At 40.2% G+C, this 19,129-nt stretch overlaps 1 protein-coding gene across 1 annotated transcript in view; it reads left to right on the top strand.

Moving 5' to 3' along the window:
- LOC308477018 (von Willebrand factor D and EGF domain-containing protein-like) overlaps positions 1-19,129 on the top strand; it is a 209,713-nt gene that overhangs the window by 160,046 nt on the left and 30,538 nt on the right. Inside the window, exons 22-26 of the mRNA XM_081005140.1 lie at positions 1,935-2,804; positions 11,077-11,172; positions 12,550-12,645; positions 14,827-14,922; positions 16,272-16,367. Of these exons, the coding sequence (XP_080861266.1) occupies positions 1,935-2,804; positions 11,077-11,172; positions 12,550-12,645; positions 14,827-14,922; positions 16,272-16,367 (1,254 nt within the window). The remainder of the gene's footprint in view (positions 1-1,934; positions 2,805-11,076; positions 11,173-12,549; positions 12,646-14,826; positions 14,923-16,271; positions 16,368-19,129) is intronic.

Below are 19,129 nucleotides of genomic sequence, written 5' to 3'. Positions count from 1 at the left end.
CCATCCAATCCAATATTTAATTACTTGGTAGGTTAAATAAGCAAAATGAATAGGTCTAACCAGCTCCACCTCTGCATATAGATTTATGGTATATAGATTTAAAAGTATTGATTGATTGCATGAAAAACGATTTGAAGATATGAACCATAACCTTAGACAAACCTTGCAGTTTCAACCTTTTTTTGTTAGACAAAAAGTGCCACTTTAAGAAATAAATAAAAAATGCTGCCCTGATTCTAATTTCTATTAACGAAACCTACTTTCTTCTCAGGGGTTGGTAAATTATGTAGTGCTTCAAATGAGAAATAATGTGATTATCCTGCCGGCAAAAGTACAGTTCAGAATTAAATGGAAGAGGAAACGGGAAATTTATTCCAACACTAGCAGTTTTCAACAGACATCCCCATGTTATGGTTCCCATTGCATTTTATTCATCAGTTCAAAATCTCTATCGTGCACACAGTGGTGAAGACCCAACTGCACTATGGATATTCCCAAACAACTCCATTTTGTGGTGCATTAATGCTATAAGCTGCCCCCTATGGTTATAGGGAAACGTATAGAGTAGATGTTTAAAACAAAATAACATACAAAGACTTTGGTAAGGAATCAGGACAGAAATTCAACTGCTACTGCATGCTGTCAGTAACATTGATGTAGGAGAAAATTTCTTTCTGAATCCATTGTGGCACTGGGACCTCCATTGTCCTTGATTTCTTCATGATGTGCTACTGGCTCACTGTGGTGGCGATTCTATGCATTAAATCGGGGAAAGTACTATGCAGAAGAGAGCTGGTGCATGAATAAGCCTGCTTTTGAATGGCAGCTTGATTTTATAAGGCTCTTCCAGTCTTGAAAGTCTATAGCCTTATTCAGAAAGGGAGGGCAGGGGTGGTATTGATGGAAAAAGGCCTCTCCCATGGAGAGGGGTGACAGTAAGAGTATATTAAGAAATAGCATGCATTTCTAGGTCTCAAAAAGGTGTTTATCATATGCACTATTTTTGCAAACACATCAAAATCTGGTAAAGTCATAGCCCAGTGATAGAGCATCTGCATGCAAGCTGATGGGTTCAGTCCCCACCATCTCCAGGAAGGGCTGAGAAAGACTCCTGTCTGAATACTAGAGAGATGATTCCATTCAGTGTTGACAATATTGGACTACAATGTTCTCACTTAGATTCCTATGGTCCTGTGTAAAAGATCATCCTGACAACATCCTCTACAGTGTATTTATATAATTGTGATCATTTGAACTGGTATGCAAAGCTGGAAGGTGCTTTCTAGTATCTTTCTCAAATCATTTTGCTGAGGTTCACCCTTAAAATAGACCACCTTCTTCCACTCAAGTTTTTATTTTACTAATTAACACTCACATGTGTATTATAGAAAAGGGGGAAAGGCATACTGAGAAAGCAGTTGTTTTCCTGATAGAAATTCTCCCCCTTCCCAAGATGCTATTAAGTTACATTGAAAGGGATGACATACAAGAAAGAGCCTGTATCACACACACCCCATTTGTATCTAGAATTAAACGTAACTAGCGATGGCGCGTTTGCACACGCGCGTCGCTTTTCGGTGCTTCTGCGCATGTGCGTGATGTCATTTTGAGTGTTTGCGCATGTGCAAGCCACGAAACCCAGAAGTAACGCGCTCCGTTACTTCTGGGTTCCCGAGGAGCACAACTTGAACGCGCTCAACTCGAAGCGTATTCAACCCGAGGTATGACTGTATTTCCCCCTCAAAACCAACTGCAGCAGCTTCAGGAAGGATTTTGATAGGCAAAAGAGGAAAGGGTTACAATCTCTCCACAGCACCACTTCCTTAATCAAACCCACAAGAGATCCTGACCACATATCTCCCATGCCATGTCAAGGCTGTCCATGCCACTAGCAAATGTTAAATACTTCCTGATCCGTATTTCTTTCTTTTTAGTGTCAAGGCCCACCCAAAGTGTGACAGACGTACCAATGAAAGTCACCGGGGATGTTAAGGTTTCTTCCACTCAAGATGACTTAAAGAAATCAAATAATACTGATTCGAGGCTCTCACAAGTCCACATCTCCAAACCAGAAACAACTTTCCTTACAGCTCGATATCCTATCACTGTTGATATTCAACCACTAGCCAGTGAAAGAGTGGAACCTTGGCCTCTGGCATCATCTGTGAAGAAGCTGCTTTTGAATTCCAAACAATTTCACAGACGCATTTCATTAGATGAAGCGAAAAATAGCACCCAGAGCCTTCTTCTGCACCATGAAACAACTCACCAAGGGGCAGCCCAAATCTTATCACACTATAAGAGTCATGCCCAGTCACTTGCCAGAAGAAATGTTTCCACTCAACAGAAATTAAATACAAGGCCACATGCTGATTTGCAGACTCATAACTCATTTGATGGACAGTCTTTTGGGAAAAAGTCTCTTGGGACTTCACACACTAGATCTGCTCTTGGTTTTAAAGCAGGCCGCCCAGGTACTTCTGTTTTAGCAACACCATTGGCCTCCTCATCCCATTTGAAAGCTACTTTTTCTGGTATAACCCCACAAGGCCCCATCCGCCCAGCAGGAGCTTCTACAAAAACAAGGATTCCAGTATGGACATCTTGGGGCAGAAATCCTCATGCCTCCCCAGCCAATCATTTGGGCCTTTCCACACCAATTGATAAGTTGCTACTTGAGAAGAAAGTCACCTGTGCAGATACACCATGTTTCAGTGGTGTGCTTTGTGAGCCAACAAAGGACAGAGAATTCAGATGTGGACCCTGTCCATTTGGATACAGCGGTGATGGAATTGAATGTCAAGGTAAGAGACAGGAAGAAAGTAGTGCCTGTGTTAATATTCCATGAATGGAAGGAGCCCTTCCATTTGACAAAGGGCATGTCTGGGTCCAACATCCAATGGCTCCAACATCATATCTGGCTGTTTTTGATTTTCCAGAATCACAGATCATGTGCTGATATACTAGCAACTGCTAGACAGTACACTCACTTAGGAGCAACTACTAGGAACAACTATTTGGTATGAGAGATAGAGGGAGAAATGTCTGAATTCACAACATTTAGAAGTAGAGTCTACTTTCTTCAACAAGTTGACCACTGAAATTTATGACCAAATTGCTTGAATGAAAAAATGGGAAAACATCTGTTGTCGTCTGTAACGTTAAAACAGGCATAAATGAAACTAACAGAATGTACCATATGTCTATTAACTATACAATTACTCACAACCTATATTGTACCAAATTATAACTTTACTTTTAAAATCTTCCACTAGTAGTCTGGAGGTGAGGAGGGGATAATTGTCCTATGACCTGATATACATGTCTCCAGAGATATAATCACTGTGTTGCATTATGAAAAAGATGATTAACTTTCCTGCTTAAATTAGCACATTAATTAGACAATTTAAAGGAGCACAGTGAAATAATGTTATACACAATTACGGAAGACTGGGTATATTCCTCTTTCGAAATTCTTCTTGCAAATTAAATTCATCATTTTATTATTAAATAACCTGTGCTATTAATCTAATTAAATTTCCATATGCATGAAAATCTATTTGCCCAAGAAATGTAGCTTCTTCACCTGCTGTTCCTAGGACTTGTCTAACCCCATATATTAGGCAGGTTTACCACTGCCTATCTCAAGTTTTCATATATGCACCTGAAAATAGATGCTTGTAAGTCAGATGCTAGTTATTCATGGCCATAGCAAGTGCTAATAGGTTACTTTGTATATTTGGTTATTAACTACTTAATCTCTGATACCTTGTTCTATTAAAACAAATTACACTGTAGTTTGTGATGTACTTTTTCATTCATAGTTAATATTTTAGTTTACAAAATACAGTTCAGCATTTTTTAAAAAACTGTGTGACAGGTTTTTTCAATCAGCATATGCTGATTTTCCCTTTTGAATTAATACAGATTGTTTTTTTATTTATTTTAAGAGTGACCATGAGGGTTATTTATTGTTTGTTAAATTACTGCAGGAAAATAATGGACCAGTTCCTTCCCCCTAGACACTCAGCATTCATACAAGAAACAAAATCAGTGTCAAAACCAACACAGCGACATCTAGTAAAATTATATAGACAGACAGACATATACACATGCACTATTTTTTGCTCCCCAAATTTAGCCATTGATTTTCCATACAGTGTGAAATCCTTAGTCTCCAAACTATATTCCCAATTGCACAAAAGTCTACTCCTTTAAAATAAAGACAATCCATCATCCACCCACACTAGAAGCCTTCCACACAATTAAAACCTTTCACTGGTTTCTAAAAGCTCAAAGTTTACAGAAATGAAGAAAAATAACACCAGACCCTAATCATGCCACATACTGTACATTCAAACATTTCCCTGATGTGGCACTTGATCTTCTGGTCTGTGGGCTCAGATAAATTAATCTGGTAACAAAAACGAAACTCCCTGTTTCAAAATTTCCTTTTCCCACCTTCCTTCATCCTTCTGTGCTAGCAACTGCCTCCACAGATACATTACTCTTATCTGACCCTTCTTCGTTCTCCCATGCCACCACATCCCTTCACTTCTCTCTCCTCCTTTCCTGTTCCCCCCTGTTTTGTGCTTCCAGAATTACAGAAGCATTTTTCCCAAATCATGAGATAGTGGAATTTTATAGAATTGCTACAGGGGAAAAAACCAACACACACACACACACACACACACACACCCCAGCTAGGGCTCTGTTCTGTGCCTGCTATTCTCTCTTTTAAAAAGCATTTACACAGTTACTAATTGTATCACTCGTGTCATATCTTGGGTAGCTGCCATTGATTTAGGGCGTAAGGAGTCATGAATATTCTACCTATGCAGGATCTGCAAGTGAGATATCTGTAGTGCTTCTGAAATACAGCGCAGTGCACCAGAATATGTGCTGCACTGAATAAAAAATAGGAAAAGGCTCTTGCCGTTTTCTTTCTTTCTTTATGGCATGAAGTGCTTGTGTGTATCTATGCTTCTCAAAGAACCAAACAAAATATCAAACAAGCCTTATTTTAAGTGGTGATTATAGTTGGGTACCATTCCACTTCTTTCAGGCTGATAGAACTGAGTCTGGCCTAGCAATCCCATTTCCATTTTTTAAACCCACTTCAGGCACTGCATTTAAGCACAGTTTATTACAAGGACATGGACAGACATTTCTTCTTTGAGGTACCAGGTGGCAGACTTTGTGATAGCTCGGGGTGGAGTCTGTTGCTTTCGCATGGCAAAATGTGAATATTAAAAATTAGGTTTGCAGAATATTTTAGACTGGATATTTTGTTGTGTCTGCTAGAACAAGCTAATCTTTAAGGATAGTAATAGTAGTATTAGTAGTTCCTAACTCCTGGTGGTGAGAGCCAGGGTACTGAGGTAGTTAGAGGGTTAAAACAATAAAGTAATGCAAAATCCTACAGTCATATTCTTGACAAATGAGGCCTTCAGAGAACTGTAGAATACAGTAAATAAATGTCTTGTGGGGGGGATAAATTGAGGATAAGAATGCTAAACATTGAGTACCACTTGTGCCTGACAAAATTAACTTTTCATCATTATGAATACATGCAAGAAATAATTGTATTTTGTATGTAATTCCTCTCCCCTGAGATTTATACCAGTGGCATATTTACAATGGAATATCCAGATAGATGTACAAAGATTATGACTGTGGCTTTGTTGCCCAAAGGAAGATTAAAATGAGGCAACTTTTCATGGCTGAGATAAAATGTTAATGCTAGTATTTTACTAGTTTAAATTTCAGTAATAAATTCAAATGTCTTAATCAAATGGGCCTCATACCTCTCATCTGTATTCATGACAGCTTTGAGCTGCCATGCCTCAAAGTTTACATTGCCTAATATGGTTCTTAAAATATTGTGGTACGCTTTACTCAAGCTTATTAGAAACAGCAACCTCTATTGGACAAAGGCTGCCATCGATTTGCCACAGTTGTGTTAGCTTTTATTATAGGCCGCAGTCCATAAACCACATAATCTAGAGTGTACCTCCTTCAATCATATCATATGTAGTTAAATGTTGAGAATCACTGGGCTTGTCCGCAGGCCCCAGACATCAGGCTTTATTTTATCATGTAATTATTCTAGATGTTGATAAATAATTTACTACGGCTATTATCCGCCAGGCACCACTCTTGTTCATGTACATCCATTTTAAATAGTGATTGCACAGCAACAGCACTTGATGGGACTGTGATCAGTAATTACATGAAACTCTCTAATGACGTCTGTGGTCTGTTTTGAACAGGTTGTATCTCCCTTAATTGTTTAATTAGGTGAAGTAAAAAACCGAATGCAGCTTCACCTTCATCAGAACGCATCCAGAGTAACAAGATGAATGTTGCATAGGCTGTTTCATTTATGCTAATCATAGTTTCAGTAATAAATCTACCGTTAATTTTTATTTTATTTTACATAAGCTGTTTGTATTTCTGAATGCCAAAATAAGTGCAACCACACAGCACTGATTTTTGTGAGTATCCCAGATGCTATGTAGGAGAGGCCTGCAAATATGGCCTGGTGTTTTATTTTTTAAAAATAAAAGTGATTTTTAAAGATCTGCAAGTTTATTTTGATGTAAATTACACTTAGTTCAGTGAATTCCACTATCTGAGTCCTTGAGCACATTGCATTTATAGTTTTACAGGACTAACATGATGATTCTTATCACATCATCTAATAGAGAAATTGGGTGGAAGTGAACTGAGCCACTCAAAAATAAGGTAGTGGTTTCAACATGTTTGGGATACTCACTAGATACAAAGAAGACGGTGAATTAAAGAGTTAAATGAAAATGATTTTTTTAAAATTAAAAAACCCTGAAGTCTAGAAAAGATCTTGGAACTTCCAGGTCTTGTGAATGTTGTTCGCAGTTGAGCAGATAAAGATAAGAAATGCTACAGTAACTTCCCACTCCCATCTCCATCTGGATATAGAATTTATTTGTTTCTTTTCTCCCCCCCCCCCCCCACCTTCCCAACCAAAACAATGGGCAGTTCCATGATTTCAGCATAGCTGTGCTTGGGTTGTAGTGTGTCCATCCAGAAACAAAAGTCAGCAGTATAGACAGGAGCTTCCGCACTTTCTTTGTTCTTGTATAATATGGAAAATGTGATGCATTTATTTTAGATCCTTAAACTTTTTTTTTACTCACTAATACCTACATGCTCTATTGCTTTTCCAGTGCCTGTTAAACACATTCCTTTTTCAAGAAGCCTTCTAAAATGTTTATCCCAGTTGGTATATGTTTTGGATTTCAATTCATTCTATGAATGTGCTGTTGTCGTTAAGCCAATGCAATTCTGGGCTGCATCAATAGGAGTATAGCATCTAGATCAAGGGAAGTAATAGTGCCACTGTATTCTGCTCTGGTCAGACCTCACCTGGAGTACTGTGTCCAGTTCTGGGCACCACAGTTCAAGAAGGACACTGACAAACTGGAACGTGCCCAGAGGAGGGCAACCAAAATGGTCAAAGGCCTGGAAACGATGCCTTATGAGGAACGGCTAAGGGAGCTGGGCATGTTTAGCCTGGAGAAGAGGAGGTTAAGGGGTGATATGATAGCCATGTTCAAATATATAAAAGGATGTCACATAGAGGAGGGAGAAAGGTTGTTTTCTGCTGCTCCAGAGAAGCGGACACGGAGCAATAGATCCAAACTACAAGAAAGAAGATTCCACCTAAACATTAGGAAGAACTTCCTGACAGTAAGAGCTGTTTGACAGTGGAATTTGCTGCCAAGGAGTGTGGTGGAGTCTCCTTCTTTGGAGGTCTTTAAGCAGAGGCTTGACAACCATATGTCAGGAGTGCTCTGATGGTGTTTCCTGCTTGGCAGGGGGTTGGACTCGATGGCCCTTGTGGTCTCTTCCAACTCTATGATTCTATGTATGTTATTAGATTGTATGTAGATTGACCATTGTGGTAACTTGTGGGGAGTTTTGCATGGAAAACTTTGGGCTGGAAATCTAAATGAGCCTTAGCTGCTTTCCCAATCTAGAATGATCAATTAGGGGTGATCTGAAAATTGAGCGGAGGTATCAAGAGGTGAACAGAGGAGTGAGATTTCCTCTATTCTGTGCCATTTTAGCTGACATCACTTTTGTTTCATATCTTCTCCCCTTCAAACCCTCCCCCCCCCTTTCACCCCTGTAACTTGCATTTTTTGTATTAAACAGGAATCTCCTTAGGCTCACAAGAGATGCCTCCCCATTCACTCAGCAGTTTCCGTGTTCTCACATTAAAAATGGGAAATCAAACATTGTGGTGACCATATCATCACTCCCTGATATTTTAAAGGCCACTGAAACCAAAAAACATCGAATCCTTATATGGTGGAAATAGATTGGAAAAAGCTTTACTTCAATATATATTTTTTGCAATAAAATTGTCAATTTGCTGAAATAATGTTCTCCTTATTACTATTTTCTGCCAGCATAAGAAAATGTGAGCAAAAATGGGTCATTTTATTTAAAAAAAATAAGTTGTGGAGAGTTTGTAGGATGGGAAGAAAATTGTCACATAAGAGACATGAGCAGGCTTTGGAAAGCCATTTAGTACTAAAAAAATTTTTTTATTATTGGTGACAGCTTGCTAGTTATACTTTATATATCTTTCTTATGTTTTCTCTAACCAGGATGTTCACTTTTCAACTCTGGCTTCCTAACAAGCAGCAGATTTCTTTTAATTTCATATTCTGTATAAATGTGTGAAATAATAGGTGAAGTGATTTGGCATGGGAAGTGAAAAAATACAGTGCCCTTCACAATTTAAGATACGATGAAAAGAGAAAGATGACTCACAAAGAGAAAAGAAATACATAACACTTGGTGAAATTTATGCCTTACAGGGACAATGTGACAGTAGTTGTTAAAACAGCTAACAATTTTCAGGAACATCCCCACCCCAATATAACTGATTGTATCACTTCATAAAACAATAGCAGCTTTGAGCATATACTATGATATTATTTGGATGGTTACTTATTTGCATCATTATATAAAATGCTCATCTTCTTTTCATTTAATGGTAAAAATGCCGAATTTGTTGCAACTGTTTTAGGAAAGCTGTAGGTGGATTTCACTGAACATTGCAATTCCAATTTTCTAAAATTTGTACTAATTCATTCAGAAACACAGAACTGTCTAATTATGCTGATCAATACACAGAAGCCAAATACTGTTACAAAGAGGGGATGGCTTCTCAACTGGGTTTGTACCTTAAAAGATAGTAGTAGTATGCTTTGTAAGATGGGTCCACCAAAATATTAATGACTTAAAGGACCTTGCAAATGGTTGCGCTTCGAGGCCCCCAGCCCTTCCCCTGAAAACAGTGTGAAAACTTCACACTGACACATAATTTTAGTTTAAGTTACTGGGCAAAATTTAGGCCACAACTTTATTGATTACAGCTAAGTGAGTGGTGTTGGCTTAGGCATTGGCAACAGACTATAACTGACTCTCTGGCTGGAAGTCTGAAAGAGTAAATACCAAACGAGGGAGCAACATCAATAAAGAACAACGAAGCTCACCCCGGGGTTCCTGTGGTCCTGACATGGCCCTAGCCCCTCAAGCGGACTTCAGGCAAGATCCAGGGCCCCCAGATTCCTTTACCGGAATACCCTTATTCATGGAGGGGCAGGTGATGGCCGCACCTCCAGACCCACACACTTCAATAAGCCAATGCCTAACCACCAAACCTTACAAAGTTGTGGCGATTGCTAAGGGGGGGAGGCGAAAACCAAGTGGCTACATCCAATCTGCCAAATGGAAAAAAATCCTACCCAGCACCTGCTCCAAAGCAGACGACCCAATCCAAAGCAAGGCCAAAGCAGCAGCACCTAAAATTAGGGAGGGAGGGTGGGCGTTCGGCAGCACAATGAAAGTTCCCACAGTTATGCCGCGCTGCCACTTTTATAGGCCCCAGGAACCGCCAACCGCCCTGATTGGCCCAAACAGCCTGGCATGACCCTGGGGCCCAATGGTTAAGGCTTGGGCCACGCCCAGCAACAACTCTTCCAGCGGGGATGCCTTTGGGGCCCGCGCGCAACCAGGACCCTCATTAAGGAGGATCCCATATATCACAGTACAGGCACCTGAAACTTGAGAAGGAGCTGAATTTCACCAGCCCAGTTTATGCCTTAAACATAAATTGATTAAGCTGCAGGTCTTTCTGAGGCTTTCAAGGTAGGTGGAAGCCAGACACCCCTTCTTCTTCTTCTTCTTCTTCTTCTTCTTCTTCTTCTTCTTCTTCTTCTTCTTCAGATATCATGGCAGTTCACAAGATAAAAACACAAATAAATAATTAATACAAAAACCAATAACCCCCTCTCAAAATAACCCCCTCTCTCACAGTAACGCCCCACCCTTTCATAATTCTTCTGCTTCCTAGTACATATGGGGTTCCCAATAGAACCCCTGGGACAGTGTGTTGGGTGAGGAAAGGAGGAATTGTTCCATCTAGCAAGCTGAAATGCTTCCCATGGTTGAACAATTGCCTTAACGTCATGCTGAATTGTTCCCTTCATTTCTAAGACGCCGCCTCAAAAGCTATTTCAGATTGGGCAAACATGATATGTAAAGATGCACATCTCTGCTCAATTTTTGGGTGGGGGGGGTGGTTTGGGGATGTTTCATTTTTGCTTCTGCCATCTGTTTTATTGGTGTTTGGCCTTAATTTTATGGTGCTGATTGATTTATTGTCAATTGTGATTTTAATGTTATTGTTTTCTCCTCGCCTGGAACTCTTGAGTAGGCAGACGTCGAATATCACAAACAAATAAATATGGGCAATTAGCACTCTCGTAATGTTTCTGAAATACTGGTGTAACCTTCAGATGCTAGGAGGTGGTGCTGACACAGCTATTGATGCCCTCTCTTCTAATCATTGACTTGTGCTGTTACTGCAAATCTTGAAGGTTCATATTTTGCAGTCGTGGAATATAGAAAAATGCTATGTGAGAATAACAGAGTGCAGGTCACTGGGGCTCCTGATTGTAGCTAACCTGTTATACCGTGTCAAATCTCTAATTATCTGCTTTCTGTATTTTAATGTAGCATTTTGTGATCCCTCATGTGAGAATGGAGGAACATGCATCACTCCAAATATCTGTTCCTGTGTTTATGGATTTGTGGGTCCTAGATGTGAAACATGTATGTGCATCTGTTTTTATTTTGCCTTTCTTGAATGTAATTATTTTCTTTGTTGACATCCCTGTATTTTCAACACATTATCCTAGAATGCAGCCTACGTTTAGTTTTCATAAGTAGTAGTGGACACTTTGGTAAGGCCATGCTGTTCATCTGACCTCTGCTTGATTACATCACTGCTGCTTACTGGAAGTTAGAGAGGAAGTGGTGGTGATGGTAAGGTTGGACTTGTGCAAACACACCAGCAGGAGTGGCATATTGGCTCTGCTGGTACATTTGCCCTGTGTCAGTCTCACCAGTGCCTGGTGAGCAACAGCAAGATGACTGAACAGAGGCCTCTTCAATAATAATAATAATAATAATAATAATAATAATAATTTACTATTTATACCCCACTCATCTGGCTGGGTTTCCCCAGCCACTCTGGGCGGCTTACAGTAATGCATCAAACATTAAAAGCTTCCCTAAACAGAGCTGCCTTCAGATGTCGTCTAAAAGTCTGGTAGTTGTTGTTCTCTTTGACATCTGGTGGGAGGGCGTTCCACATGGCGGGTTCCCTGTAACTTGGCTTCTCGCAGTGAGGGAACCGCCAGAAGGCCCTCAGTGCTGGACCTCAGTGTCCGGGTAGAACGATGGGGGTGGAGACGCTCCTTCAGATATACTGGACCGAGGCCATTTAGGGCTTTAAAGGTCAGCACCAACACTTTGAATCGTGCTCGGAAACGTACTTCAGTACGTTCAGTACGTTCAGTACACAGCTGAGTAGCAACTACAGTCTACAAATATATTTAAGTCTGAATATCACCCCTGTGCGGTGCTTTCCTAAAGCACATTACAATTATATAAGAAGTCTGCCCACCTTGCTGTGCATGAGCACTGATAATAGAAAAAGCCTTGTGTGCAATAATGCTTATGGAATTCAAGGCTATGCAAGCAAATGCAAAAATATTCAGAGAAAATAAAAAGTAGCAAACTTTGCCATTAAGGTTCAAACTATTGTTAAAGGTGGTTAGCAAAATAATCTGCCTTAGAGCTAAAGCTGTCTATATTACCTTTAAACCACAAATGTGTATTATAGTGTTGGAATAGCACTCTTTGCTCCATGTTTGAACACTAGGTTACCCAGGATGGATATATATATATGCACTTATATTACTGGAATATTTAAAAAGTGCCTCTGTATAAATACTTTCATAGTCTATAGTTCAACAGGAAACAAAAGGAAGTGACATATCATTCTCATTTCAGTTTTAGTAGCAAATGGGCTGAGAAAATTTCCATAGCTGCTCTGGATTTTGATCAGCACAATTTGAAGCAAAAAAACACAAATCAGTACTTTGTACTTTGCTCAAATAACCTTGGACTAATTTGTTTTTTTAGTGGTATGTAATAGGCATTGTCACAATGGTGGGAAATGCATTGCACCGGATGAATGTGAATGCAAACCTGGATGGAGCAGCCCTTTGTGTGAGACAGGTAAAGATGTACAGCAGAATCCTTTATAGCTTAAGGGTGCAACACCCTCACTTGGAGGCAATGCCCATCCATCATTTGTCTAGGTCCAGCATGTACTTCTAGCAGAGTCCCTCTCTCCTTCTGTGTCATCTGTTTTGAAAAATCAGAGGGCTAATTGGCATCGTTTAAGCTCCACTGTTCAGTCTCCTTATGGTTCTGACTGCCTAATTTATATTTATAGCCAGATTTGACAGTATATCGCATGTGGGTATATTTATTGTGAGTGAGGGACAAAAGTCCCTTTAGACACTGTTTCCTGTCCCTCTGATCTGGTGACATCTATCCTATCAGTAGTTCTTGCTCTTGCTCCAGGATCTCAGATGCCCTTGACTATTATGGGACTTGTGCCACTCCCACTGGCCACTAGTTGAATGTCACAGTCTGTTGGCTCTTTCTGCCATAAATCCCAGTTCTATGGTTGAGATCATCCAGAGGAGCACTGTTAGTTGTTCCCTGTATTACAAAGGCCTTCCAGAAGATATTTGGAAGGTGTCCACACTTTTGACTTTTAGGTATCTCCTGAAGCCATTCTTCTTCTTCTTCTTCTTTAGCTCACAGGGATGATTTTCAGCTATTGAATTTTATTTTTGATTAACCAGTCACTTGAGGTTTTTACACACACACACACACACACACACACACACAAATACACACAAACCTGAAAGATCACATACAATAAAAACATTACCGCACCAGGCCTTTCCTTAAAAGTAAGTGGTTATAATGGAGAAGAAAGTTCTAAAGGGCTGGTTGTGGCAAACAGCTGATTCTGTAAGTTCACCCTATCTGTACTTATTAACCAGTCACTTTAAGGATTATCTGATTATTATTATTTTTCAAACAGTGATTTGTGTTTTAACATTGTATGCCACCTGGATACAGTGGTATGTAAATACTTGTATGTATGAATGAATAAATAAAGAAATAAATAAATAAATTTGCAGGAGTGTCTGGTGCAGTGGGACAGTGTTGTACTACCAGCCTCCCAGCTGTGACGTTGCTGCTGCTTGCTGAGACAATATGGGGCAGGCATGGTGGAAAGGCTGAGACTGCACAGAAGCAGCAGCAGTGTGAATCTGGTGCACCTGCCAGTGTTCCCATTCAGTCCTGATCTTGCCACTACTCTCTCCCTGTCCCAGTAAGCAGTAGCAATGCAGCTGTCAGGAAGGTGGCAGCACAGCATTGTCCCCCTGCCCCGTACATTCCTGCTGTTATACTGTTGATTGGTTTCAGAAAATCTCTGGGACTGTTAGATTGCTGTCTTTTTCAGCCCCTGCAAATCTTTTCTGCAATATGTGTGCATTTAGGGATAAAAGAGAAACACATTTTTATTAAAGTACTTGGACACAATTAGTTTCAATGGCAATTAAGTGAACTTTACTTTCTCTAGATTGTGCCCATTGAGTGCTGTCCTGCATTGTTTTTGCCCCACATATAATGCTCATGGATTTCAGGGGAGGATTATGCATGCTGAAATGATTATCTTATTCATATAAACTACTAAGCCTGTCGCAAGATGGTTTGTTTGGAGCAAATGACAAATCTTGATATGCATGTTTATAAACCCTCTCATTTGATCCACAAACCAATAAAACAAGCCTGGGTTCCCTTAAGGTGTTTTTGCCCAATAGGAGACCAAGATGATTTGTGCACACAAATGCCGGTTTAAGTGGTTTATAGATTTTCTTGACAGACTCCTCAAATCCTTTACAGAAATGCTAAAAATGCAATCCACACCTCTTATGTGCTATGAACAAATGGAAGTTATGTCAGCGTATGGAAGATCTCAATAGCACCACATTTCCAACAAGCTGGGAAAGCCTAACTTGCTTACGTTGATCCCCCTTCCCCACTCCACCCCCAAAACCACTGATCAGCCATCCAAAACTGCCCAAAGAGGAGCACATTATGCCTCAGGAATACAAGCCCACCTAAGAGAAAGATTACAAAGCAGTTATGAAATAAAACACACTGCTGGTATGGGGAGGGGGGATGTCTTGATCACAGTGAAGCATTGTTTTAGGTGCTACTTTGGATCGAGACCCTTGTTTAAAAGAAGGATTCTTTATTGTTTATGAAAAACCAGGAATAAAAAAGTATGGTTGTGTACTAACCAATGAATTTCTTCTCAATTGTATGCAGCTGTTTGCAATCCGGTTTGCCTAAATGGTGGGACCTGCATTCGGCCGAATACATGTGCTTGTCCTCATGGTTTCTTTGGACCTCAGTGTCAATTCGGTAAGGTGGAAAAATAGAATCCCACTGGTGAAAATATACCTTTCCTCTACTTTACCATCTTCATCAATTATTTGCTACATCCACTTGCATCACAGTTTTATCCAGAACAAGCCACCTACCGTGTAGCCGGCATATTGTTTAGAGGATGTGTAGAATAATGTCTCAACTGAAAGCTGTGTGATACATTCTATACTTTCTTTTTTGCAACAGAGTGGAATGTGTGAAAAATATATTGAATGTACCATTGCAAACGGATTTGCAATGTGTAATTAACTGAACTTCAAAGTATACGTTGGCAAAATGTTACACAGTGTAGAAGACAGCATTTTATTATTCCACATCCCAGTATGTTCACAATTATAGGAAATAGCCTGATATTTACCCACATTAATCTAAATTCAGTGTAAATGAGAAGGACAGACTATAAACTACTTCTCTTCTTTTCTTCTTTATCAGGGGCTGAACTTTCACTAACTGAGTTGCTTTGACACCCATAGAAACAGTCTAGCTGGGTCTTTTCTTCTCTTATGGGGGTGGGGAGCGGAGGCATCTGATATAAACTTTTGGTTACAAATGCATGCATATTTTCCTAATCTTAACCTAATCTAATCACAAAAAGACTGTGTTTGCATGTCACAGGAAACATGGTTCCCACTTTACTCCTCCCTGCTAATGTGTGAGAGCAGTGAATAGGTTTTTTTTCTGTCACAGATGTTTTAGTTACTATACAATTTATGATATATACTATTCTGTCCTGTTTTGTTTTGTACATTTGTAGAACACTGCCAAAAACAATCTTCATGTGGTGTTATTGACTAAGGCAGGATTTCCCAAACTTGAGTCTCCAGCTCTTTTGGACTACAATTCCCATCATCCCTGACCATTGGTCCTGCTAGCTAGGGATGATGGGAGTTGTAGTTCAAAAATGGCTGGCGATCCAAGTTTGGAAAACCATGAACGAATGATTTGCGATGGAGTTTTCCCTCATAGGGTTTTTCTTTCTGTCTTTTTCACCAAGTCAGTTTGGAGGAGGGAAGATGGATTGGGAATATGGCATGGAGGAGAGGGGCTTTAGCCCTTTGTGTCCAGGTCATATCAACCACAGCACCTCAATTCAGTGTGAAAACATGATAATTTCCCTCTCCCCCAATGCCACAGCAACTCTTATGGCTAGAAACAAGCAGCTGTGGAAATGTGAGCTACACCACTCTGGAGTCTTGGATATTATTCTAGGCACTGCCTTGCTAGTACTACATTCCATACCATCATGCTGCCTAGAGATTATGCTGCAATTCCCAGTCACATTAGTAGTAAAGCATTTACTTTCTTTCTTTGCTTTTTCAAATTAGCTTTCTGCAATCCTCCTTGTAAAAACAATGGACAGTGTATGAGAAACAATGTGTGCTCCTGCATGGAAGGTTATGTTGGAAGAAGGTGTCAGAAAAGTAAGGTTGTTTTCACTTCTCTTTAACTTTTCAAATATATCCTGCCTTAGAAATGCATTTTCACCTAAGGAAGTTTCTTATTACCAAGCACGTTAAATAGGACATTTAGCTTGGATTAATGTACTAATCTTCAATTTTTATATCGTGGCACGTATATTGGCAGCCTCACTACAAAAGGCGGTACATCCCATTACCAGAGGTTTGCTTAGACCATGTCCCAGTGTATTAATGGCGCTATCATGGCATCAAAGAAAGGGAAGCGCTTAAGCCTATTTTGTTCTGATCTTGTCTATGTATATGTTTAAATTCATTTCAAGTGAACTGAGCAAATCTGCAGGGTGAAATGAGCTAATTAGATGGCATTAAACTTAGTGAGGAAAATTATTAAAGCCCAATCCACAGCCTCTGACTAAGACCATCTAAAATGTCACTGTGCTATCTTTCTCGCCTAATTAATACAGTTAGCTAATAAGATTTTTGCTTTACTTCTTTCTTCCTATCAGTCATAATTCTCTCTACACCTTAGCATATCTATTCGCATTTGATTCCCGTAGTCCTATGGGAGATTTGTTATTTTGGCAGTTGTACAAATTCCACAGCAACTTCCTATGTCTGTCATACAGGGAATTTAAGACAGGCGAAAATTCATTCTCCCGAACTTCTCTTGACACACACATAAACCAGCTTGAAAGTGGCAAGGAGGGAACTGTGAAGCAACCAAAGGACTTTTAACTTTCAGACAAAGAAAAAAGCAGTTCAGAATCCCCCTCCAGCCATGCAAGCTGCCTTATTCCCCATATTGCATTGATTATCCCTTCAGCTGAGAGAACAATGAAGCACCATCCTTGCTTTGTTGCAAAAATACACAACTAAATAGAAGCCCATGGCTGGAAGAACCTAGAAGGTAGAAATGGTGGGGAGGGGAGAGATAGATAGATAATGCCTTAAGTTCGACATCTAGCTTTTAAGGTCAGGGTACATTAAAAAAGTGCTGTTTCTACCTTTAAAATATATTGCTTCCATTTCTCAAAGCAGACCGGGCAGTATTGTTGCACTTCTGCCTGCTTACATGGGAGGTTTCTCAGTCAACAGCTCTGAAGAAACGTGAAATGCTGAGATGTTTCCCTCTCTTTTAGCTAACTGTACCTACTTAAACATTATTGCTTCTCTCAGTTTACACTGCTTTCAGGATATTGAATGGTAGTCAACCAAGTTTTCCTCAGAGAAGACCTAACGAAGGTAATGGACCTAATTTAGTCATCTTCTGCAATTTTAGTGGGTTGACTCTGAGGAAAACTTAGCTGAATAGGATAGCTCAGCTGGTAGACTCAATCTCAAGGTTGTGGGTTTGAGCCCCACATTGGATGAAAGATTCCTGCATTGAAGGGTGTTCGACTAGATGACCCTTGTAGATCCTTCCAACTCTGCAATTCCATGATTCTTTGAATACAACACATTTACTGAATATTTTCCTTTCATTTTCTGTAGAAATATTTTTGAGATAGAAAGTTCATTAGTTCAGAATAGTACCGATTTAGAATAGACACTCATCAAATTATTTCTGTGTCTAATAAACCAATACAGAAATGGTTTGTGGCTGCTCAGTAATGAAGTGTGTTTGGCATGCATGCCTAGATGAAGGCTAAAACTACACATGAGTTGGAAACACTGGTGCGAGCATCCAATGGATACTTCAGCAAGCGGTAACTTGGAAGGGCTAAATGTTAGGGGGAGGAGCACTTAACCCTTGTCCTGCTTTCTGTCCCGTCCCCTGTAGCTTCTATTCTTGTTTCCACGGGTATATTTGCCTTCACAAATATGCATTTGATACTCCACAAGGATGCAAATCGTTTGGAGGCTGACGTGAAGGGGGAGTGATCCTGCTTAGTGCTGGGCCCTTGCTTTGTGCAACACTGCAAAAGTTCCCAAGAGCCAGCTGGTTGTCAGGCACTTTGGAAGCTGCACAAAGTGATCTTTGGGCAAGCTCCACCCTTACCAGGTGTAAGGTGCATGAGTATGGCTTTGTGGGCCAAATGGGGAAGCCTGGCAAGCCAAGAAGGACACACAGACCATCCCTGCCTAAGATGAATGGAAGTCACTTGTGGAAAGCTGACTCCCCTGCCAAGCAACTACAGCTCAGCTGGTTAGAGCATGCTGCTGATAATGCCAAGATTGCAAGTTTTTGTCAGGAGTTCAGCCTACGCTCGAGTAGGACTCTGGCAGAGACACATGCCCGACTGGCATGTTCCCTCCCTCCTGGTCGATTGTTTGGGTACTTCATAAGCTTTCTTCAGCCTGAACATCACAACGACCTATGCCAACCGACACCGGCACACTTAGGGATTTGTAGAGTTTGCACATCATGCATGACAGACCACAACAACTCAGCATTTTGGCTAATCTACTGTATTTACATATAAACACACACGGAGCACTGCAACATGACTCCCTCTCTCTCTAGCATCAGACAGCAAAAAGAAAAAGAACAAAGAACAATAGTCCCTCTTCACGGAACACAGTAACACAAACATCCTGTCTCTGTCACTTCCCATTCTGTGGAGTCAAAACATATACCATCATGTGACAAAAATCCCATGACTGCAATCATGGAGCAGGAATTCTAACAGTTTTATCCCTGTATGGGACAGCTGCACATTCCTGCATTGCAGGGAGGTTCGCTAGATGATCCTAGGAGTCCCTTCCAACTCCACAATTCTGATTCTGTGACCCCTATTCTAACTTTTAATGCACTGTTGTATTCT

The sequence above is a fragment of the Podarcis pityusensis genome (assembly GCF_964106645.2).
Source record: "Podarcis pityusensis genome assembly, chromosome: 1".
Classification (NCBI taxonomy): domain Eukaryota; kingdom Metazoa; phylum Chordata; class Lepidosauria; order Squamata; family Lacertidae; genus Podarcis; species Podarcis pityusensis.
This window is presented reverse-complemented; position numbering and strand designations above follow the sequence as displayed.